The sequence below is a fragment of the Silene latifolia genome, unplaced genomic scaffold (genome assembly GCF_048544455.1).
Source record: "Silene latifolia isolate original U9 population unplaced genomic scaffold, ASM4854445v1 scaffold_375, whole genome shotgun sequence".
In the NCBI taxonomy this organism is placed as follows: Eukaryota; Viridiplantae; Streptophyta; class Magnoliopsida; order Caryophyllales; family Caryophyllaceae; genus Silene; species Silene latifolia.
The window spans coordinates 32658-58452 of NW_027413303.1; the positions used below are offsets into that span (position 1 = coordinate 32658).

Genomic DNA, 25795 nt, shown 5'->3' on the forward strand with positions numbered 1-25795 from the left:
CACCGCACCCGCGGTGTGTAAGAAAGGTCTTCCTAGAATGATTGGAATGTTGGAGTCTTCTTCCATGTCAACAATGACAAAGTCCACCGGGATGAAAAATTTCCCAATTCTTACGGGAACATCTTCCCATATCCCTAATGGTGTCTTCGTCGATTTATCGGCCATTTGGAGTGTGATATTGGTGCATTTAAGCTCTCTCATCCCCAACCTTTTACTCACCGAGTACGGCATAACACTCACACTAGCCCCTAGATCACATAAGGCTTTGTTGATCGTGGTGTCGCCAATGGTACACGGTATTGAGAAGCTTCCCGGATCTTTGAGTTTTGGAGGTGAACTCCCTTGAAGTATTGCACTACTCACCTTAGTGAAGACGATAGTCTCAAGCTTCCGGATCGACTTCTTCTTTGTGAGGATGTCTTTCATGTATTTCGCATAGGCCGGCACGTGATTGATTAATTCCGTGAAAGGAATTGAGACTTCCAAATTTTTCACAATTTCCATAAATTTTCCAAGTTGGTCATCAAATTTGGGCTTGGCTTGATGACTTGGAAAAGGAAGTCTAATCACAATGGGCTCCTTCTCCTTGACCTTGTCTTCATTTTTCTTTGAAATTTCTTCTTTTGATGGTTCTCCATCCTTGGAGTTTTGCACAATTTCTTCTTTGTCACTAGCTTCCACAACTTCATCCTCAACTTGCTTCTTCGGTGCTTCATACCTTGTACCACTCCTCAAGTGAATGGCACTAACCGTTTCATGTCTTGGGGGATTACTTTGAGGTGGTAATTGCCCCTTTTGTCTTTGTGAGCTTGAAGATGCTAGTTGAGTCAATTGGGTTTCCAAGATTTTGGTGTGAGCTAGGATGTTGTTTATGGTGATTTCCTTTGCTTGACTATCTTTTTGCATTTGAGTGAAAAACTCTTGTTGATTCTTTTGCATTTGAAGGACCGCTTTTTGAACATCAAAACCTTGGTCATTTTGTTGATTGTATGAAGTTTGATTTTGGTAACCTTGGTTTTGTTTGTAAAAGGGTCTTTGATTTTGGTTTCTCATGGGAGGTGGGGTGTATGTTGTTTGAGGGTTTTGAACATTTTGGCTTTTGTATGAGAGATTTGGATGGAATTTGGTGTTTTCATTGTAATAGTTTGAATAAGGGGTACCACTCTTGTATGCTTGTAAAGCATTCACTTGTTCATTTGTTCCCCTACATTCACTTTGGTCATGTCCCAAAGTTCCACAATTCTCACATATCCCACTTGGGATTGATGAAGATGCCGTCATGGCATTAACATGATGCTTTGGTGATTTTGAGGCTTCTTCAAGTCTAGCCATAGCTTTTTCAAACTTCAAATTGATGGTATCAATGTGAGCACTAAGTTGAGCACCCAATTGAGTAACGGAGTCCACTTCATGCTTTCCTCATCTAGTAGCCTTGCAAGGTCTACTATATTGTGAGTTATGGACCGCCATTTCCTCAATTTTGTTCCAAGTTTGATTGTCATCATCTTCGGTGAACATTCCATTTGATCCCATGTTGAGAATGTTCCTTGAATCTTCATAAAGACCGTTCCAAAATTGTTGTACCAAGAACCACTCGCTAAGTCCATGGTGAGGACATGAGCGGCAAATTCCCTTGAATCGCTCCCAAGATTCATACAAAGATTCTTCATCCCTTTGCTTAAAGCCCGTGATTTGAGCTCTTAGCATGTTAGTCTTTTACGGTGGATAGAACTTTTTGTAGAAAGCTAGAGCCAATTTCTTCCAAGAATCAATTCCGAGAGTAGCCTTATCAAGGCTTTTCAACCATTGTTTTGCGGTGCCAATTAGAGAAAAAGGAAATAAGACCCATCGAATTTGGTCTTGAGTTACACCGGTTTGAGAAATTACATCACAATAATCGCAAAAAGCCTCCATATGAGAATGAGGGTCTTTACTAGGCATCCCCCCAAATTGGCTTCTTTCGACCAATTGGATAAATGCGGATTTTGCAATAAAATTTCCGGTTAGATGTTGTGGTGTGGGAGTACCATTGGGTAGGTTCTCCTCGGTGGGTACGGAATGTGATGAAAACTTAGGCATTGTGGGTTGATTTTGTGTTGGATTTTGTGTTGGGTTCTACTCACCTTCTCTTGCAAAAGGGTTGATGAACTCAATAGTATTTGGTTGAATAACCTCACTAACACCTCTCAAAGTTCTCCTAGCAAGTCTTCTATTGGTTGTCAAAGTTATTTCAATTTCGCGATCAAAGGGTAACAAGTCACCTTGTGACCTTCTAGACATGCAAAATATCAAACAACTCGAAAACAATTAGAACAAACCTTGAGGAGTTTTACTTCCCCAAGGCAAAGAAAGACACAACTAATAACAATATAAGAAAATCTAAATCAAGTTAACACCGTCCCCGGCAACGGCGCCATTTTTGGTCGGGATAAATCTTTTCGGTTACTTGTCGTTAGGAGCACCTAGACCAAAACACAATTTATAACTTCACCAACAACTCTACAATTAGTAAAGAGGCAAGTAAAGGTCGGATCCCAAGGGACGGGAATTGAGATGAGATTTCTATTGCAACTAGTGGTGTCTTAGGGGTGTCACAATTGGGGTTTGAATAGAAGATCACTAAACTAAATAGCAATGAAAGTAAACAAGCAAGATGAATTAAAAGGGATGTAAACAATTGATAAAAAGGCACTAGAGTGTCATGGGGTCATAGGGGATTCATGGGAATTGATCATACAAACATGTTCTCAAATTATAAGCAAGCAATTATTGTTGTGATGGATCGAGTTGGTTTATATCTTACAATCCTAGGAAAGTTTGGGTCCCGGAGCCGAATCGATTAGATTGTACAACACCTATAAGTCGACTTAGTCTTCCCTACTCAACAACATGCATGATCTAATGAGACTCGAGTTGGTTTATGTCTTACAAGTCTCATTGAAAAGATAGGTGATGGGTAAAAAATGAAAGGATTCATAGGCTCGCATTTCATCAAACATAACATGTGCATGAGTTGAGATCACAACAAGCAAGCAAATAAACTATGAAACTACTCACTCATTATCATGTTGAATATGCTAGCAAGGTTGTCAATCATACCAACAAAGTGAAACATGTTGAATAAATGAAAGTGATTAACAATAATTAAAGAGGGATTAAGAGAATTATACCTACTAATGATTCCAATAATAAAGCAAAGAATAAAAGAAGTACTTGATGCTTGATTGGAAGGTTGTCAATCTCCCAATAATAACCCAAATAATCTTCAATTACCCAAAATAAAGGATGAACAAGAGAGAGATTAAGGAAATAAAACTTGTATTAAAACTTGATTAATTATTGATTACAAGATTAAAGAGAGATTTGATTGATATTAACTACACTTAAGATTGCTAAGAAGAACATGCTCTTCTAATTAGACTAATGGGGTATTTATAGTGGGGATTAGGTGGATGAATTAGGGTTAACTAAGGGCTTAAATGACGATTAAGTCCCTTGTTGAGGAAACGCCGGTCTTTTTGGAAAGACTCCGGTCTCTAGGGAGACTCCGATCTCTAGAAAAAGATGTGCATCCTTCCTTGAAGCTTGAAGAAGACGAAATGGGTCTGCCTGGGAATCCGGGCGTCTTTAGCACGGGACGGGCGGATTTGGTGGTCTCTGCCCGGGCGTCTTGTGGTGAAGACGGGCGTCTTCTGGAGTTTTTGCCCGGGCGTCTTGGTGGTGAAGACGCACGGATTGTAGGGTGAAGACGGGCGTCTTCTAGGCAATCCGCACGGATTGCTAGGCAGTCTCGTTTCTTCTTCTTTTCTTCCTTTTTCTTCATAAAATCCTTGGGGATTTCCTCGGGGATGCAAGGATGTTTTCTCATCATTGCCCATCTACTATAGTATGTACAAAGGCCTTCTAATCTTGTCTCTCCTTGATGCTTGGTCATTGAATTCAATCAATTTAGTATCATTTTGCCATGAAAATGCAAGGTTTGCACTCCTTTCCTACCAAGGGATCAAAACCTCAAAGAATATGTAAAACAAAGAACTAAAGACAATAAATGACCCAAATATGCACTAAAAAGCATGGAAACAAGGCTAATTCAGGGACTAAATGTGCTCTAATTATGGTCACATCACTACTCTACCAACATGATTCACCATTCATATACAACAAATGCACTAACATGCATTCACTTAGCATATGGTGCAAAATTTAAAGAGCAATGTCATCATTCGATTTGTAACACCCCCTTCTTACCAACATATATCAACTATTTCTGAGCATACTACTCTTAACAACCTAGCATTCGATTTCCACACACCTTCCTGCATCATGGCAAGTACTATATCATACAAGAACTTAATGTAAATCACATATTCACGCAATCATGCCACTATACAACTTTCCACATAGCGTTCACCCAAACTCTTAACCACCCACGTAGTGATCAACCGAGACAATAGGCACTAGTTTTGATATGAGGGCGCCCACTCATCCAAAATCGATCTTCTATTGTACTCATGTCGGGTTCATTTTACTTAGACTCTCCTAGGTTCATTTTTGGTTCATTAGTTTTAGGTTCCAAAATCGTTGCTCTGATACCACTTTGTAACACCCCCTTCTTACCCGGCCAAGGTAATTAGAAAATGTTACCGTCTCGGTTTTCTGAGGCAGTGAAATCGGAATTACAATTAAGAAACTTCAATAAATAAATAACAAGTTAGTGATTACATAAATGTAAACAAATGAATAAATGAAATACAACTCGTCTATGACTATGCCATCTACCTAGTGACTAAATACTCGACTCCAAAGTTCGTAGCACGGCCCGAATCCCGATCACGTCAACAAGCAAACTTGTACTTAACCTGCTCCCCATATGATCGGAAATATCATATGGATCGACACAGGCCACCCCGGAAATAGGTGACAATTACAAAGAAAGAAAAAAGTCAGTTTCAATAAACAAATAAAGTGTGACACGACTCAAGTGTGTGAACATGCAACATAACTACTAGTATGAATGAACCACTATCAAACCACTACCACCACGGTACTGGGACACGCCCAGACATACCGACAACCACACTGGTACGGCACACGCCCAGACATACCGATAACAATAAACAGGTACCAGGACACGCCCAGACGTACCGGGTCCGGAAGCCAATCGGATCCCCTGCCAGACGTCGTGTCTCAACCACACGAGTCCCTCCGTAACTCAAGCCATTAATGCGCACATCCCTCTTAGAGTGGGAAACTCCAAGAGGCGACTTAAGAGTAAGACGGTCTCCCAGCCGTCTTACGTCTCTACAACAACAACTACAACAACAACAACAACAACAACAACAACAACAACAACAACAACAACAACAACAACAACAACAACAACAACAACAACAACAACAACAACAAATCCTCCAACATATATGATGATAACCAATACATGAACCACACCCAACATTAGAGGTGGCAAACGGGTCAATCAGATCAGTTTCGGATCGAGTTCTTTCGGATCGGGTTATTTCGGTTTATCTTTTTTTTTCGATTTCAGTTCGGTTCAACTCAGGTTGGAATCAGTTTTCACTTTTAATCGGTTGTAGATATTTCAGATCGGTTCAGGTTCGAGTTGGGTCAATATCGATGCAAATAAAGTTCGAGTCGGGTTAATATCAAAGCAGATGAGATTCGAGTCAGGTCATAATCGGATCGGATGTCAAGGGATTAGGTCTTTATTCAAAATATTGGATATAATACGAATAATTTTTTTTTAAAAAGTAATAAATAATGTGTTTTTGTATAACTACGATATAATATTAATTCATTGACGTCAAATGGGTGACACTCATGTACAAAAAGACACCCTATATGTGACGCCTAGGTACATTCGGGTTATATCGGGTTTCAATGTTGGGTTTCTGTCATCAATGTACGGGTTGAAATCGATTCAGGTATATATCGGTTCGGTTTAAAACAATTCAGGTAGAAACAGTTTAGGTTCATTCGATTTTGGGTCTATTTCGGATATTACAAATTCGGTTCGATTTCGAATCAATTCAGGTCGATTCAGGTTTCGGGGTGAAGTTCACTTATACCTTTCGGGTGTACGGTCAGGTGTCGATTCAGGTATTTTCGATCGGTTTCTCGGGTTCGGTATACTTTTTCCAGGTCTACCCAACATATCATAATCATCCTCTTAATGATGTGATTAACACTAAACATGTTATAATGAAAATGTCTTAAGTATTTAAGACTAACTACAACATCGACATAAACAACATCACATTATTGAAACCGAGTAGGATTAACCTTCCTTTTAGCAATCTCCTCAAGTTACACGAATCCGGACCAAAATCGTCTCAAGGAACCGTCTCATCCTATACAAATAAAATGATAACTATTACAATACATCCTATACTAATATACATTACAATCCCCCTTATTATTACCCCTTAATCACCCATATTACACATACTAATTACTAATTAATTACCCATAACGAATTCCCCCAAAAGTTAGGGTTTAAAAGACTAGAAAAGGGTAGATCTTTACTTACTAGATGAAGGAGATGAAGAGGAAGGTGGGAAATCCTCTAATCCAAGCTTGAATCCCAAGTAGTAGGTGTTTGGGAGAGTTTAGAAAGAAGGGAGAGTGTTTGGAGAGATAAGGAGGAAGGTGGAAATGATTTTAAGGTTAGGGAAGAAAAGGGTTTAAATCTCGTATTCTGAAACAGCGTCACTCGACCGAGTGCCAAGTCCACTCGGTCGAGTGGAGTCACTCGGCCGAGTATACCCCTCACTCGACCTTCACTCGACCGAGTGGACCCACTCAATCCGTTGCAACACCACTTGGTCTAGTCTAGCTTTAGTGTAAGGCTATCCTTCCCTCCTGAGTGATCTCTTATCGGCCTAAAGGTCCTCTCATGCATTTCAAGGTCTAAGTATGGGTACCATAAAGACCGGGTATTACAGTAAAAGTGTTAAAAAAATACGATATTTATATTTCAATTTTTACGTGGTCCATAGTTTGTTCCCAGGTAGGAAGCAGGCAGTAAACAGCCCTTAGGTGTGACATTGCATTGCATTTCAATTATTACGAGATTTGCATTTCAATTTTTACGTGTAGCCATAAGCCATGTGTGACCTGGAAACATAGTTGCCATTCTTATTCGGGTTGTTTTGACTTATGGGGTGAGTAGAGAATTATGAGTCAAGTCTTAATCGATTGGGGTTCTAATTGGTCTATGAGTCGAGTCTCTCGATCTAACAACCCTTCCTAGACTGACTCTAGTTAGCTCTCACACACACTAGGTCCATCTACTAACAATCATGCAAGTTCTAACATCTAAGGTTTTCGATCTTATAGATACATATAAACAACAGTAAAACATACAGAGTGGTCGCCATTTACACATTTCATCAAACATGTAGAGTGCAAGTGTTGGAATTACAACCATTAATAAACAATTAGACTGAACAAACATAGATTTATCCTTTAATCATCCACATAATCCCCCATTAACGGTAGCCTGATCACTACTCACTCATACTTGTGGTAAACATAGATGAATTGAACAAAACAAGGAATGAAGACTAAATAAAAAGAATAAGACAAGTAAGTAGTAATTAAAGCAAAAATTAACAAGTAATTAAAAGAAGATTAGAGATAATACTAACTAATTAGGGAATAGATAAAAAAAATAAAGAGAAAATCTTGAACAAATATAAGACTTTGTCACCAATCTGCAATAATAACCCAACAAATCCAAAGATCTAACTAGTTTAACACAAGAGTAAAGAGTAATTATGGAAGAATAAAGCTAAATTATGGAAGAAATAAGAACTAGTCTAAGCAAGGGTGTGTAATTAGAGGCTAATGATAGATGGATCCCAATCTAATTACAAATGTTGGGTATTTATATGATTACAAGATTAGGTTAAGGGGCGGTAAAAAAATATCTTCAATTCGTGCCGGTTTATCTCGGGCGAGATTTACACATCTCAGGTGAGATGTGCAAACCCGACTCGGTCTTGGGCTATATTTCAATATTGATGCTCCCTTTTGCTCAATTCTGATATACATATCGTGAGAGATCTTCCCATCTCGTGAGAGATGTTTGGTAATCACTCCAAATCATGTAAATACCCTCTAGGGGTCTTGGCCTTGATAACCTTTACTTGCTACTAGGGTGCGGGCATAATCTGGTCCAGACCGGAAAAATGGTCCGGTTCGGACCGGAACCGGAATTAAAAATCGCTCCGGTCCCCGGTCCAACATTTGTAGAGATTCCGGTTTCCGGTCCGGTCCGGTCTTGGACCGGAATTTTCCGACCCGGATCAGAAAGACCGGAATTATTGTATTTTTTATTCTTTGTTAAAAATATTATATAAAAAAACAAGTGTGCGCCTATTTAATCCGGTCCAACCAATCCGGTTTTTGGACCGGAATTTGAAAAAGAGAGTATGTAAAATAATTCCGGTCCGGTCCGGTCTGGTCTGGGACCAGAATTATTCCGGTCCGGTCCCGGTCCGAAATTTTTAATTCCGGTCCATGAGTTTTTTGGATTCCGGTTCCGGTCCTGTCCGAACCGGTGCCCACCGTACTTGCTACATCCTTGAAAGCCATCACTCCTTCTTTATTTACACCTTATTTGGATTTATTCCTACAAAACATCTCAAACAACACAAAATCGCAAATAGGAAGGAAATGACATCGATTATTGCTAGTAATCGCAAAAGTAGCATGTAAAACGAGGTCAATTAGGGGGATAAAAGTGCGTAATTTATGACCTCATTAACTATATACAAACTTTGATTCATCATTTAAATTTTCAACCGAAAATATCTTAGCCTAGTGGTTAATATGCAGGTATACCTAGACATTAGGTCCCAGTTCAAATCACTTTACCCCTTATATGGTAGTGCCCTTGCCACTCATTTGACACAAAAATAATCGTGCAACTTTTCAAATAATTTCAAAATGTTTATTTTCATGGTACACATTTTACTCGTGGCAATACAATGTTGACCATTATACCCTCCGCATCTTTGACACTACTTTGATTTTGTATCGCATAATGAAAAGAAAAGGTCACGAAATCATGTATGCATTACGTAGTACAACAACCCAACTAACACACCCGCCGGCCACTACCACCTGCCTAACCCTTCTTTCCTCTACTTATGGAACTGTATGTATAACTGAAATCTCTCCTTAAGCCGATTGTATAGATCGAGGAACCCATGTTTGTTACCAATCTTTCGTCTCCAAATAGTCTGATCCCAAACAAAAATCCTACACTGCAAAAGTACATATCAACTTACCTAAACATATCGTCACCTCAATGGTCCTAAAATATCTGTTACTACATTTTTTTATTCGGGTCATCAAAATAACATGTCGTGACATTAAACAAATTCTATCAGAAGATCAAACAAACAATTTATTTTTCTTGAACCATATATATCAATTGCTTAGAATGTCAATAATGTAAGTCTACAAGGCGAAAGGTACGGGAATTTAATTTTATCAACAAATTGTAATTTACAAATTATACACATGTTCTATTATTAAAGTAAATTTTAATAATTGAAGAATTTTGATTAATTTGAGAAGTTGTAATGTTAGAAATTGAGTGGACAAAGTTGAGAGGTTTTTTAGTTAATAGGGCGTATATAAATAGAAAATATTAACAAAAAAATACGGCGTTGAGTAGAATAGTATACTATGAAAATTAATTACGTATATTAATTAAATTTTACGCATATTATAAAACTACTCAAATTAAATCAACTAAATTCACACTCATAGCAATGAAGAATAAGAAACATAATAATTTCCTATAACCTACCGCACAAACTACTCCCTCCTATTCACAATAAACTTTCCCTTTTATTTTGACACAAAAATTAAGGAAATACACTACCATACCATATAATTAAATTTGGACCACACAAATACACTACCCCACCATACAATTAAATTTGGACCATACAAACACTTACCAAAAAAGGAAATAAGGAAGTTAGTGTGAATAGACGAAAAAGGAAATATGAAAGTTTATTGTGAAGAGGAGGGCATATTTATATAATCATGGTCCACCCTTTTTACAAACACACAAGAAATGAAAAATGTAGGAAATAATCCAACAACAAATTACTCAACTTTGATTAAAAGTTGAAATGTGTAATTCCACCTTTTTACAAAATAAAGAGAAAAGTAAAAATTAAATTTAAATTATCACCAAATTAGGAGGTGATTGGTGTGAGTTTAGGCACAGGGACTGGAAAATTGTCAATTTCATCAATCCAAGGGTTCTTCTCTTGAGCCGGATTAATAGTCCTTAATGCACGCCAAACAGCGCTATTGCACTTAAAACCCGACCCGAATGCGATTTGCCATGTTCTATGCCCCTTTTTAATCCTACCCTTAGCCTCAGCATAGGCTAATTCATACCACAACGAGCTACTGGACGTGTTACCAAACCTATAAAGTGTCATGCGAGACGGTTCCATATGCCAATCTGTTAGCTCGAGATTCTTCTCCAGCTCATCCAATACGGCCCTTCCACCGGCATGAATGCAAAAATGCTCGAAAGCAAGCTTAAAATCAGGAATATATGGTTTGATTTTAAAATTAAACGCTTTTTTAGCGACCAAGGCAACAAAAAATAAAAGTTGTTCCGACATAGGAAGGACTAATGGTCCTAGGGTTGTAATGTTGGCCTTTAGGGATTGTCCAGCGACCGCCATTAAGTCCTTTGAGAGGGACACGCCAATTTTCTTGTCCTCGTCTTCTTTTTGATAGACACAAGTGTAAGACTTGTCCTCGGCACCCTTATGGGTACGTACCGTGTGAATGAGTTGGTACTTGGAACGACGTCGGTCCGACCATTTATTAGAGAGTAGAATTGCTGCCCCTCCCATACGAAATAAACAATTTGACAATAACATTGATCTGTCATTTCCCCAGTACCAATTTTGCGTTATGTTCTCCGTGCTCACAACTAAAGCATAGGTGTTCGCATGCACCTGCGTAACATCGTACAAAGTTTTGGTTAGATATACAAAGTAAATTAACTCGTCAACATAAAACACTCACATGTGTAATTTAACTTTTCTATCAAGTAAATTAACTTTTTCTTAATTTTTAATTCGTCAACATAAAACACTCACATGTGTAATTTGTTTATGAATTGGAGTTATCTTCACAATCGTATTGCGACAAGACATAGACCAGAATGAAGCTCAAGTTATTGGGTAGTCTACCAAGATTAGTTACTACGTGTATGCTTTTAATTTCTTGTCTTCTCTATTAGCTGGCGGTTGTACTCCAATCTTATTCATTTTATCAAAACATTTATTCTCACCTAATAAACTTGAGTTTTACAACCCACACCACATGCATTTGTCAACTTTTGTGTTCATCCAATTAATTCTGCTATACTACTCTTTATCCACTTTTAAGGCATACTACACATTAAGTCAACCTTGCTTCTCTTTATTAATTGCTCAAGTTATTCAACGCGATTAATTAATGTAACATGTGAGCTAAGAGACCGTCTCACCGTCTGTGTGTCTACATTAATAAGAGATAATGAAAAAAAACTAAAAATTAATTAAAAATAATAAGATAAAATTAAATAAAAAATGATAATTATCTCTTATGAGAGAGGTCTCTCAGGTCTCTCCGTAACATTGATGATAAATCGTCTTTCTTAAGAATTTGTGTTAATTCAAATATAAAAACACTTGTATCTTGTTTCTTATTTTTATTGTCGCAAATGGTAATCAAAGTAAGTTTATTGACTTTAATTTAAAGTTTGGTATCTCTTTTATCTTGGGAAATTACTTTATTCAGGATGATCCACTAATTCAAACCATTCAATATTTTTTGTAGCGAGTAGTAATTACTACTCCGTAACATATACTCCGTACTACAATTTTTAATATACAATAACTTTTATTTCAACTTTAATTATATACTTATTATATATTGGACTTACCCTATCTTTGTTAAACCGTGTTCTAAGTGAATTGAGTTATATTTCCGACATAGTCAAATAAATGTGTGGGAGCATAATTCAAGAGGTACAACCAATATATAAAGCTCCATGTTGACTGTTTCATTGACTTTATAGTCAGTATTAGGTCAAATCTTTATAGTATTCAATATAGATTAATTTAACTATTATTCCGTACTTTAATAGTGAATTTTAGTAGTAGTGCAAAACACAATGAAAATAATACTTATTAATAAGTCTTGTTTAAGATGGGGTATCCTTCTTAAATGTCAAAATAGGTCAAATACTATGACATGGTGGTAATAATAAAGACAGAAATTTTGGCATTTCTTAGGCAATTTATCATATAATTTAATATATATTTGACCCGTTTTAAGTTAAGACGAATAATATCCATCCTAAATGAGAATTGGTGAAATAACATTGGATAGTAATAAAATACCTGGAGAAGCTCCTTTGCAAGATCAATAGAAATGAGACCAGCACTACAACCCATACCACCAAGATTATAGCTCAAAATATTTCCTCTTAGTTTATAATGATTAACAATCATAGCAGATAATGATGGAGTTGGGTTAAACAAACTGCAATTCACCACCAAAACCCCTATTTCCTTAGCTTTAACCCCTGTCTTAGCCAACAACTCATCTATGGCTCCAAACATCACCAATTCGGCCTCTTTTCGGGCCTCCACCATACACGGGTTTGGAGGAACCCTAATCAATGCTTCCGGGAAATATGTATCTTGTCCTAAACCCGACCTTTCCAAGATCTTCTTTTGGAACTCCACATTTGGTTGTGAAAATATCCCTAGGTTGTTTGTTCTATCCATAAAGAGCTCCCTAGACACCTTTCGGGCTGAGTCGGGTTTGTAACATGCGAAGTTTACCAAGTATACCTTCCTAGGCCGGCTCATAAAGTAGACCGTGCTTAGGAAGACCAATACGGCCGTACATAGAAATCCAGTCACGAAATTGTACTTGACAAGGTCCATTGATATTTGGACCATGTCATGTACCGAGTGTAACGACATATGTGCGGTACTACTTATAATTGTAAGTATTAATGGGATTAACATAAAATACATGAAATTTGAGATTAAATAGTGATACCCGAGTTTCACATACTTCAATTTGACCGATAATTTGAAGTCTGGAAGATTATTGTTGTCGCGCTTTTCATTTTTTTGGTCGCCGATAAGATCAGTAGTGTTCTCACCCGACTGTTGCGCCATAGTGACGAAAATAATGTTCCGAATTAATTGGAGATCGAAAACTAATAAGGTGGGTATTAGTTTTGGGGAAGGATGGAAATGGGTTATGATATGTCGGGAGAAATGTGGGAAGGGGGGAGGATTTAAATGGGTTGAAGGGTATGGGGATGATGTGAATTAGTCCAACGAACTAAAGAATGTAACGTGGGAAAAGAGGCAAAGGAGGCTGTAGGAAGCTGCAACTACCCCAACGAACTTTTTTAATTGTCCGCGCCCTTTTTAATCTGATTACTCACTATAAATTACTTGTACTTCTTTTTCTCTCAAATTAATTAAACATCCCCTACTACTAAGAGAATAAAAATTCTCTCAATTTTCCCTCTAAAAAGCATCTAGCTAAATAAGGTAATAAATAAAATTCTTTCATTACATTATTATCTTTTCAATGAATATATTCTTATAAATAAACTCTACTTTTTAAAATAAATTCATAATTATGATTTTTTTATTAAAATAAAATAAAATTGATATTAAATTATAAAGTATAAGTTGCTAAATTTTTCAGTAATGCAATAATCTATATCTATATATAAAAGAGAGTTTTTTCGAGCGATCTGAGAGCGTCCACATCATCAAAAATCAATTTAGGAAAGTATAATTTTTGATGTAAAAAATAAAGTAGAAAATCTTTTAATTATTATAATATGTATATTTCCTAAATTATATTCAAGTGATATTTCCAATTTTTATATCAAACTTTTACATTTCATTTGGCAAAAAAATATCGTTAAAAAAATTATGAAAATAATATAATTAGCTTTGTGGAAAAAAATGCTATCATTAGAGTATAGATTTCATATTATTTGCACATATTAAAGATGATGTACTTCTTAATACGTAAAATTTTGTACTTTTTAATATGTTTTGTCCCACATTGGAAAATAAGTAGGAGTGGTGAATATACTACATATAAATAGTTAGAATTGTCCCACATCGAAAATTAGTATAAGGTGATGTGATCCTATGATTATAAATAGGAGGCATATTTGGAACTTATGTATCCACCCAAAAAATTTTGAGTTTCATAAATATTGTTTTAAAGAGCTCTTAAGATTTTCTATCATTATCTACGATATGATATAAAAAATAAAGTGAAAATCGTTGCATGGAACTACCCGGGAAAGAGTTAAGAACATGAACAAGAAAAATAATTTGTATACAATAGTAGCTTTTTTAAGAAGAGACATGTATTTCTTGGTATGTTATATCTTTCACATTGAAAAATAATGTAGGCATGATGAACATACTACGTCTAAATAATTAAATTATGTATCTCACATTGAAATAATAGTATACGGTAGGGTGATTCTATAAATATAAATATAAATAGGAGGCATCCTTGAAACTTAGGTATTAACCCAAAATTTTTTGATATAAAAGATATGTACTTTTTAGTATGTTATATATCCCACATTGAAAAATAATGTAGGTGTGATGAATATATTATGTATAAATAATAGAACTGTCCCATATATATACATTTTCTATATTATATTAAAGTGATGTTTATAATTTTGATATTAAAACTTTATATTTCATTTGACAAAAAAGTATCGTATGAAAATTATATAATTAGATTGTGACAAAAAAATGCTATCATTAGAGTGTATATTGTATTGTATTGTATTTTGTCATTATTAAATCGGGTTGATGTCAAAGTAGGTGCAAAAAAAATGGTGTACTTAGTATGTTATTTGCCCTACATTGAAAAGTAATGTAAGTCTGGTGAATATACTATGTATAAATATTAGAATTGTCCCACATCGGAAGATTACATAAGGCAGGGTGATCTTATGATTATAAATAGAAGTCATAACCCAAAATCTTTTGATTCTCTTAAGTATTGTCAGAGAGAGCTCTTAAAAGAGTTTGTATCACTGTCTCTACAATAATGATTTCTAACTTAAGTTAATCTTTGAAAAATCTTTTAGTTATTATAATATATACTCTGTATTTCTTATTTTATATTCAAGTGATGTTTCTAATTTTTATATAAAAACTTTTACATTTCATTTGGCAAAATAATGTCGGTAAAAATATTATGAAAATAATATTATTAGATTCATGGTAAGAAATGCTATCATTAGAGTATATATATAATGTACCAAAAAAAAAAGAGTATATATATAGATTTCATATAATTTGCACATATTAAAGATGGTGTATTTCATAATATGTTATATGTCCCACATTGAAAAATAATATAGGTGTGATAAATATACTACATATAAAAAATAGAATTTTTCCACATCGAAATATAGCATAAGGTGGGTGATTATATGATTATAAATTAGGAGGCATCCTTGGAACTTAGGCATCAACCCAAAATCTTTCGAGTCTCTTAAGTATTGTCTTGGAGAACTGTTAAAAGTTCATATCATTATATTTTCTACCTATAGATTTTATATGTCCCATATTGAAAAATAATTTAGGTGTGGTAAATATACTACATTTAAATAATATAATTAGAATTGTGTTAACAAATATTCTATCATTAGAGTATAGGTTCCTATCATTTGCACATATTTTAATTATGATAAAAAAAATAGAAAATAAACGTCCATGGTAGCATGTGTAATCTGTCAAAGAGGTTACCATGAGAAGTTTCCAATATTATAATGATATAGTTAATTAAATTTTCATTTAAAAGAGAGAGATATCCGTACCAATAAAACAATAAAGGGGGTATTATTTTTTAATTGTTATTTTATAACGTCCATTTAATAGCCTTTACATTAGAGGGTACCATGGGCAAAAAAATGGAACCTCAAGGGTACCATAGGCAGATTCTTAAAAGTAGGGGTAACATAGAAAATCTGACAAAATTAAGGAGTACCACGGAAAATTTCCGTATCTAAATTATGTTAAATTTTTTTTGAAGAAAAACAACGTACAAATATTAATGGAGAGTACTTGATCATATTATTAAATTTAAATATAACTATTAGATATAATGAGTAGCAATTGTCTGTATTCGGTATTCGAGATCTGGTTGCATGTCGAACTAAGTGCAAAAAAGATGGTGTAATTTTGAGTATGTTATTTGTCCCACATTGAAAAACAATGCAGATTTGATGAATATATATTACGTATAAATAGTAGAATTGTCCCACATCAGAAAAAAATCCAAGTTTGGTGAATATATTACTTATAAATAGTAAAATTGTCCCACATCGAAAGATTAGTATAAGGTGGGGTGATTATATAATTATAAATAAGAGTTAACCCACGTATATATTAATCTTTTATTTTTTTTGAAAGAGATATTTTAATAATATGTAAACAAATCATTAGACATAGAATGTAAACATTAAACCCTTATAACGTTTTTTTTTTGCATTATAAATAAGTTAATTACCCCGTTGCAACGCACGGGCATTCAAACTAATTATTACTATAGAGAATAACTTAACACATGCTTACTATTAGCTTCGGGACAAAAAACATTCACTAAAAAAAATTCACAACTTAAATAATTTTTTTATTAGTTTTTCATTTCAATTTTTTTTGTTTCGTATCAAAATACAATGGAGTGAACTGATAAATATTAATGAGGTGCAAATTTTAAAAGTATAAATCCTCCTATATACTAATAGAATACAACTTCTCTAAAGTTTTCCCTTCAAAGCGCTCAAACTTATATATAGAAATAAATTAGATTTTCATTTATTAAACTAATTTTCCATTTAAAATAATCTATACATAAAATATGTATCTCCTATTATTAACTTCGTGACGAAAAAAGATTTTTTTTTTTTTTAAAAAAATGATGTAGTTAAAATATTTTCATAAAAAACACAATTCATGGAATTATTTAATTCTTTTGATTAATTTTAATATTAGTTATTTTTTATAAAAATTCGCGAGATATAAATCTAAAATCTATAACTAATACACTAAAAATTAAAAGGCATACATTTACCGCGCATTTGCGCGGGATCTACACTAGTTCTAATTAATTATGTAAACTTCTACATTTAGAATTGTCATATATAACTTGCCAAAAAAAAAAAAAAGAATTGTCATATATACTCTTCCATTGTTTTCTTTTATCAATTTAATGTCATACTTAGATGAAAGTCAAGCCAACACATAAAAAAAGAATAGAAAATCATGTAAATAATGTTCTATCTATTCCATTTAGGTTCTTTTGGACTTAATTTCAACTGATCATTTCATTTCAGTTCAACTTTATTCAGTTCAAGACAGTTCAGTTCAGTTCAACTCTTCAAAAATTAACTTTACTTCAGTTTAGTACAGCTTTATTACGGTCAATTCAGTTCAGCTTCATTAAATTTTGTTCTGTTCAACTCTTTGCAGCCGACAAATTAAAAAATAGAAAAAAACATGGCCTAAATTTTTTACGTGTAGTTTTTGATTAGTTTTAATAAAATATATACAGGGATTAAGTCGTAAGGGTGTAGGACCTCACTCCCAACCACACAAAAATTACATTAAAGGATCCTGAACAAAAATTAAAACCATATGATTTAACTTAACTGACTAACTTATAGGGAGTATTTCACCGTTCGAAATATTTACACTCTAGAGTCGTTTGGTTGTATGTAGAAACTTGCTATGTCTAGGAAGTGCTACATCACATTATTTTAGAACCGTGTGAATTACAAAATATTGTTTGGTTACATAAAGAAATTGTAATTAATATACGTATTCCCACTATTACCTAGGGAGATATATAAGTAAGCAACTTCCTCCATTATGGATGAATTAGACTTCATGGAAAGTTCTTCCTCTCTTCTCTCTAAAAACCCTAGCCTTTATCAATCAAATCTGAGGGTTCCATCGACTATTGACCGATGGTAAGCCTCCCAAAAAGCTTTATTTATCAATTTTTAGTATGAAACTTTATGATTTAATCAATAAAAGTCTCCCTTTTGGTGAGATCAGTTTGTCTGTCTCTATTTTCGGAGTTTTTTCAGTCCTTGTTATATTCTAGGTTTTAGTTCTATTGGAAATATAGATAAGAGTGCATTGGTCGTTCGTCATATGGTGAAGATGCGGAAGATCAGTTTCGTAATAGATCCTTATATGGTATTACATATGTTGTCGATTTCCTGGTTGCACTCAATTTGGTCAGATGAAATCGTCTCTCGTCAAAGCTGAAGATCTTATGATCCTCTTGTGAAAAGCTGTTTGCGGCGATCTGATAGAGGACGTGCTTTGGAGCAATTCAAGTTTACAGATCTTTCTTTGAAGATTTTATTTTATTTGGTTGTAGTCGAGTTGTATCCGGTCAAATTTGACACATGTTGTAGATGTCGTATGACTATTTATTAATGAATTGGTCCTTTCTTTTAAAAAAAAAAAGTTGTACTCGCTCTGTCCCAGACTCCCAGTCAATTGTTATCATTTGTCTTTTGCGCATTTGCCAATACTCATTTTATTTTGTTAATAGCTTTACTTGCGTAATTGTAAAAATTATATAAATTTGATATTATTAATGTACTCATTAAGATAAATCAAACAAAAACCAACAAGACTATACTTTATGTTTTATATTAGAAATAATGTTAAAGATTATCTTCTTTTATGAATAGTGTTCAAAAAGCAAATAATAACAATAGATTGAGACGAAGGGAGTAATTTATATAAATTAGGGCAACCAAACAATTTAACCATTTTGCAATTCTCATAAATTAAAATTCAGTGTCTTTTACAAGTTAATCAAGCGATTTCTAATTTAATCTTAAAGTCATTTTTGTAAGAAAATTACCTGAAAAATAATGGAAATATTAAATAGGGACAGGTGCCCGGCGGGGAAATGGCAGGTTATAATGCAATTAATTTATGTTATCTTAGTTGGCACCCTTTTTCTTGGAGATTAATGTCACACGTTTTGGTTTTGTCAGAAGAAATTACAAACGAAATTTAAAAAAGTTTCACGTCTCTTTGGAGAGGAATGTTGGGCCAATGGTTTGTATAGGATAAAATAGTAGATGAAATCGTGGTCATAGTAAAATGGAAAAACTTGTAATTGCGAAGGATTTTACCAATTAATCTAAGTTGCTTGTTGACTGATTTCATACATGTCTTCGGATTGGCCTTGTACCTTTCAAGTTTACTCCTAAAACTTGGGCGTAGTTTGCTTCTTATCATCTTAGAAAGCGATGGTTTTTTGGGATCTAAAAATTGTATGTATACTTAATTTGGTTAACATATGCTAGAGTTGTTGAGAAAATGCGTTTACCCATATCCTTGTGCTGGAGTTAAGGATCCTACTAGACCATACTATTGTGGACACTGCCCATTCGTGTGCGCCCCCGCGCATGGCGGCGGTTGTGAAAGCCAGGTGCAAAGACGTAAAGCTTTTTGGAAGAAGATCGGATCGCTTGAACTCGATCGGTTTCGTCTTAATGACGATATGGAAATGAGCAATATGTGATTGAGTGGAGTGGTCACCAAGCAATTATGGGGTGCTTGGAAACCATTCGAATAAACTTTGTACCTTGATCAAACAAAGCACAAAGCAACGTTGACATAGATACTAAAGATACGGCATCCACAATTGATACGACCCCAGTTTACCTACTTTATGGACCCTTATTTGACCCGTTTCTATTGATAATAGCGCTAGTTTAGTCGATATTTGATGTTATTTGTCTTCTATTTGCTATTTGGTATACCATTTGGTAAATTTTGTAGGTAATTAACTAATTGGAGCAATTATTACCACATTTTAAGCTAAATTGGAAACAAACACAAACTAGCAACGGAAACCGAGCAAGTGAAATCAAGACAAGACTCTCAGAAACGTGTTTAGCTTCATTAGGGAGTTTACCATCCTTCCCAAGGGGGAAGAATGGTCCCTAACGAGAAGGGAGTGAGGAAAACAAGAAAAGAAGCACTCTATAGGTGGTCTCGAGTGAAACTAACCCTTCTCGAGCAACAAGATAGTCAAAGCCTAATCTACCCGCTCGAGACTTGTTCTACCCGCTCGGGTAGAACTGCTAATCGAGATATTTTGTCATTTCGCCGCTTTTCTTGTAATCTTATAAATACCTCTCTAATGTAATTAATTAGGGATCAATCTTTTATCATCCCTTAATTAGGAACTCTGGATTAGATTTACTTCCGTAATCACTCATACTTAGCTTATTCATTTCTTAATTAGTTCTTAATTATTTATTAATCTTAGTCTAGCTTGTTGAATCTATTCGGTTAAATTGAAGATTTGGTGACATGGTCTTCTTCATCCTATTCAAGAATTATTCTTTTATTTCTTCATCTATTATTATCATCTCCTTATTTAGTTGGTATTATCTCTAATCTCTCTCTTAGTTACATGTTAATTTTTGTTTATTTCATTAATAACTTGTCTTATATCATCATGTTTAACTTAGATTCAGTGCTTTTTGTTGTTGTTAGCATGATTACATCAAGCATGAGTGAGCAGTGATTAAGTTAGGATTAATATGTGAATTATGGGGATGCTTAGCGGTTAAACTATGTTTGTTGTGTTTGATGAAATATCTAAATGACCATGTACATGTTGTATTGATTGTTTATGCACATCTAGCTATAAGATCGAAAGTTCTAGATGTTGTTAGAACTTGCATGTTGTTGGTAAAACGACCTTGTATACACGAGAGCTAACTTGTGTCGGTCTAGGTAAAGTCATTAGATCGAGAGAATCGACTTATAAAACGATTAGAACCCTAAATCGATTAACGACTTGACGATAGTCACCCCATATGAACCCTATTCACCCTAGTTTCCCCTTTAATTGATCTTATATCGATTATTTTAGTTCTCATTTTAGTTTAAATTTACTTTGTCATTTTTATTTGCATTTCATTAGACTAGTTTATAATCCAAATTTAATTGTGATGCTTGCACCACTAAATTTAGATTTAAATAATTTTTAGAAACTCCGTCCCATGAATCGACCTTGAATTTTCGTTGTAAAAGTTGTAGGGTAAAAATGTGTTATCTTGCGCCACTAGCCCTCTACACTCATGGAAGTCATGCCCTAAGGCTTCAACTTCGCCACATACTCCTTGTGCCATCATCAATATCTATGCAAAGAAACTACTAGAAACAAGGGAACTACACAAAAACGGTAAGAACGACCTACGAACAAAGTTCCCCAAGGCAACAAAGTACAACTAAAGATAGACAAAGAACAATTCAGACACACAACACCGTCCCCGACAACGGCGCCGTTTGGATAGGTCCGTAGTTGTGGGCCATCATACACATTCATATACCCAACCTAGTATAGCACGTAAGCCGAGCTCAATTGTAACACCCCGACTCAAACCCTGGGTCGGGAGCGGTCACTCAATGTAGCTCGCCAGGCTATGTAAATGGCCCACAGATCAACACAGGTCCTTCACAGCGCATTTTTTCTCACTCATGCGCATCCTGAAAACCTTACCAGGAGGTCACCCATCATAAGAATACTCCGAGCCAAGCGATATGAGTTTTACTTTCAATCCCTTTAAGCACTAGTCATTTAAGTCTATTAATGGACCTCTTCAAGAGGCTACCTGTAGTATCTGCAGAGGCGGCTATGACCAAGTGCGGGCTGAGCGCGTGAACTGGGCCTCCAAATTTTTGGGCCTCGTGTTCGTATAAACTATGAAAATATTAGTGATATATACATAATAATCTCCATGTATATTAACGGAAGTGTGATAGTGCATTGTTGAAAACATGTTTCAATTGCCCAAGCCACCCAAGTTTGAGCCTTGCCATAACCATTTTTGTTTATTTTATTTATTTTCTCAAATTTTAAGGGCCTCCGTTTTCATTTTGCACGGGGCCTCCGAATTATTCGAGACGCCTCTGAGTATCTGTTGAATCTCCAACAAACACACGATGATTATTGGACTACACATGCTTAGGAATCGCAACGTTTAATCGACAATTTTGTATAACTATACGTCGGAAAACTCGAAACGATTTCGAAAACAAAACATTTTCAAAACTTTTCAAAAGTACCTGGAGTGTTTTATGCACGACGACGGGGTCGCAATGACACTAACTAGAGTCAAAACCAATACCGGACCAAAAACCGACTCAAAAATTCAAATCCCGACTTCAACAACGAGGCAAACCGAGTCAACCACAAAAAAACAAACTTCACAAAGCTTCCATGTTAAGTATGTTGGAGCTTGTGTCCTCCACAAATTAGTGTGATAACATTTGTAAATCTCTTACAGGTTCACAAGGGTATACTTCGTATTTTAATCAGTTGATTAACGATTACCTAATAACGGTTGGCTTGCTAGAAAGTTTGACGTTATTATCATACAAATGGCGGTGATCAACTGGTCCCTAAAGGTCACACCTAAAGGATGTGTTTGGGAGATGTGGTTATGGAAATGTAATCACATTGATGCCTTATATGACTAAACAGTTAGTCAATGTGTTGATGAGACAATTATTTAATGAAGATTAAATAATATTAGTTGAGACGAATTAACTATCAATTCGTAAAAATTGAATATAATAAGTTATATTTAATTAATGTATATAATGTTAGCTTGGACGATTTAATATGTTAATTCGTACTTAAATGTAATCAGTTATATTTAATCAACAAGATGAATGTGTCATAGTGGTAATAGTAAGGGTACTCAAACCAAGAGGTTATGGGTTCGATCCTCACTAGATGACAATTTATATTTAACACATTTTATAGATTTTTGGAATAACCGAAAATAAGGATTTTAATCCTTATTATTTCGGTTCATTTGGGCCGAAAATTTGAAAAAGAAAATCAACCCATCTACTCCATATACTCGGTTATAAGGAGAGTAGGTGATTTTTCTTAAACCTAATTTTTTTTTCCCATTCTTGCCTCTCATCTCAACAAAAACACAAAACCCTAATTTTACAGAAAATTTGAGGGATCGATTCTAGCAAAAGAACAAGGGCATATCTCATATCGTCTTGGGTGCAACTGATAAGAGAATATCATTGCGATATTGTTCATAGGCCATAAAAGCTAGGACCGAAGGTTATTTCTTAATCCTTTACGTATTGTTTATGCAATTTAGTTTTATGACTCGTAATCATCACTTTATTATTCGTTATAATCCTTAAATTTAAAGGGATGCATACAGATAAATCCCACAAGTGGTATCAGAGCCAAGGCCACGAATTTTAATTTTGATGATTTTCATAAAAATTGTTTGTATACAACATTAGGGTTTCGAAAAAAAAAAAGGATTTCGGTTTTAAAAAAAAATTTGCCGAAAGTTTTTTTTTTAGCCGTCTATTTTTTTTTCCCTTTGTTTTTGATGATTTATTTCCATTTGATTCATACATATCATTATTTTAATCAGTTAAGATGATAATAAAATGAATTTGTAGATACTTTGATTTAATTCGGATTAAATTAAATTGTAAATGGAATCGTCATGTTGATGATATAAAATTCGTTTTGCTATATAGTTTTTAGCATATATGATTAATCACGTTTCATTAATTCATATGCTAATCGTGTTCTAATAGCAACTGTAAACGATCTTTCTTCATCTTAATGTTTTTGTTTTAGGGCATTTTTGCCGCAAAAAGAAAAAAAAAGGAGGCATTAGGGTTTTTGTTTTATTTTTAGCCGTGGGAATTTTTTTTTTTTTTTTTACTGTTACTGTTCACAGGGCAGATTATAAAAAAAAAAAATTTTTTTTTGTTTGTTTCGGTTTTTACAGAAAAACCGTGATTAAAGAGAAAAGTTTTTGGGCTGATTCGTGTTTGTACATTTACCGAAAAAAAAAAAAAAATTTGTTTTCTGTTTTTTTTTTCGGCCGTGCTGAAATTAAAAAAAAAAAAAAAAATTTGGTTTCTCTAATGAGTTTTGCCGAGACTTTAAAAAAAAGGGAATTTTTTTTGTTTGATTTTGACCAATTAATGTGAAGCGGTTCATAATTAAAAAATACCTAATTATTTTAAAGCAGTTTAAAATATTGATGGATTAAATTCATATTACAAATTTAATATGAATTAAGATTGAAATTAATGTGATTAATTGAGGAATTGTCACTTAATTTGATAATTTAAATAGGTGGTTTGGAAAATTAATCTACATAATTAAAGAATTATGTCTTGTATGTTTAATTTAATTTTAGTTGATGCATTTTATTTTTGTTGAATGAATCGTTGAATGAATTTATTTACGTTTTTTTTTGCAATCAGTTGTAATTTGTAATACTTAGTGTGGCTTTAGTCAAATTATGTTTTCGTAATGATGGGAACATAATTTTTAATGTAATTTGAGATCTCGAATCTCCTTTATTTTTCTTTAGTTTTGAGTTTTGAAATTAGAATGTAATAAATAGGTTTATTATGTAAATTTATTTATTGTAATTTTCAAAGAAGACTAAAGATGGAGATTGGAGCTCACTCCCGCTACATGGATCAAGATGGAACATCGAGACAAGCTTCTCGGGTCTAAGGATGGATTCCAAATTTGTATTTAATGTTCATTTTGATAGGATAGGCCACACTAGGACTTCATTATTGCTTTTACGTTTTTCATTCCTATTGCTTTTCATTCACATGATAGTTTATGCATCATTTTCCGCCTAAAACCAAACCACCACCTACTACTAAAATGCATGAAAATTGACACATATAGGTTGTATGTTAGTTTTCATAGACATACAGATGTCACATGTTTTTAAGCCATCACCTTAGTTTATTCATTCACGCATGCTAGATATTAGTTCACTTAAAATGAATTAAAACAAAGTTGATGGGATCTTCCTCTAAAACCGGAAATTGAGACTAGTCTTTATAAGGGCAAACAATTATGAATCCCTTCTTCGTCGGTAGGCATAATATAACCTCTTCTACGTTGGGTAAGTAGTTGTGTTGACTTAGTTTATCTCAACATTATAGTCCGAAGAGTTTCTCGTGATTATGATGGACTAAAAGATAGAATTTACAGAAATTTATCGACCAAGAATTCTAACAGTAGAATTAGCTAAAAGGTTAGCTTATCAATTTACAGATAATTGAGTCTTGGGATCATTTATATAATTCTTGAGAAAGGTCAATTGTATAAATGCTTGAGTCTTCGCGTTATGACATTAGATCATTAGACTTAAATTAAAATCGATGCACATGCTTATTATTTTATTCTTCTTCTCGCAGTGTAGAACACGTTTATTTTGATAATACTGTTACAACAAAATGGCTGGAAATAACACAATCCCAATGCCTAGTGCCACACTTGATCGCGAGTCCTGGCTGAAAGCTTTCATGGACCACATGAATCAGTCCACGCGACTGAAGAATGATGGGTCCAACTTTGCGGACTGGGAGGCGGCACTACGGAATGCTGCCATCGCTGACGGTAAGCTCAAGTACTTAACTGAGCCAATGCCGGTCAACCCAGGCCCCAATGCAGGAGTCAACGAGACAGTTGCTTATAGTGACTTCGTTATGGAAGCGGGTGCGATAAAGAACGTACTCATCTTTGCAATGTAAACCAATTTGCAGAGACGCTTCATTGCTCAGGGTGCAAACAAGATTTTCAC

At 34.4% G+C, this 25795-nt stretch overlaps 1 protein-coding gene and 1 non-coding gene across 2 annotated transcripts; one reads left to right on the forward strand and one right to left on the reverse strand.

Moving 5' to 3' along the window:
* Positions 1 to 1600: 1600 nt before the first annotated feature.
* Positions 1601 to 1707, forward strand: LOC141639403 (small nucleolar RNA R71). Its single transcript, XR_012542512.1, has one exon. It is a non-coding gene; the product is annotated as a small nucleolar RNA R71 (small nucleolar RNA).
* Positions 1708 to 10019: 8312 nt separating this feature from the next.
* LOC141639401 (3-ketoacyl-CoA synthase 11-like) lies at positions 10020 to 13427 on the reverse strand. Its single transcript, XM_074448537.1, has 2 exons — positions 12456 to 13427; positions 10020 to 11021 (listed from the first exon to the last, which is right to left on the reverse strand). The coding sequence occupies exons 1-2, from the start codon at positions 13245 to 13247 to the stop codon at positions 10239 to 10241; spliced, it is 1575 nt and encodes a 524-aa protein (XP_074304638.1). The 5' UTR covers positions 13248 to 13427; the 3' UTR covers positions 10020 to 10238.
* Between the last annotated feature and the right edge of the window lie 12368 nt (positions 13428 to 25795).

Bases quoted from the DNA above. Each gene is read 5' to 3' on its own strand.
- LOC141639401 (XM_074448537.1), bottom strand. From the start codon at position 13,247: ATGGCGCAACAGTCGGGTGAGAACACTACTGATCTTATCGGCGACCAA. The intron at 11,022-12,455 runs GTATTTTATTAC...GATGTTACGCAG, and splicing joins TTGCAAAGGAGCTTCTCCAG to GTGCATGCGAACACCTATGC.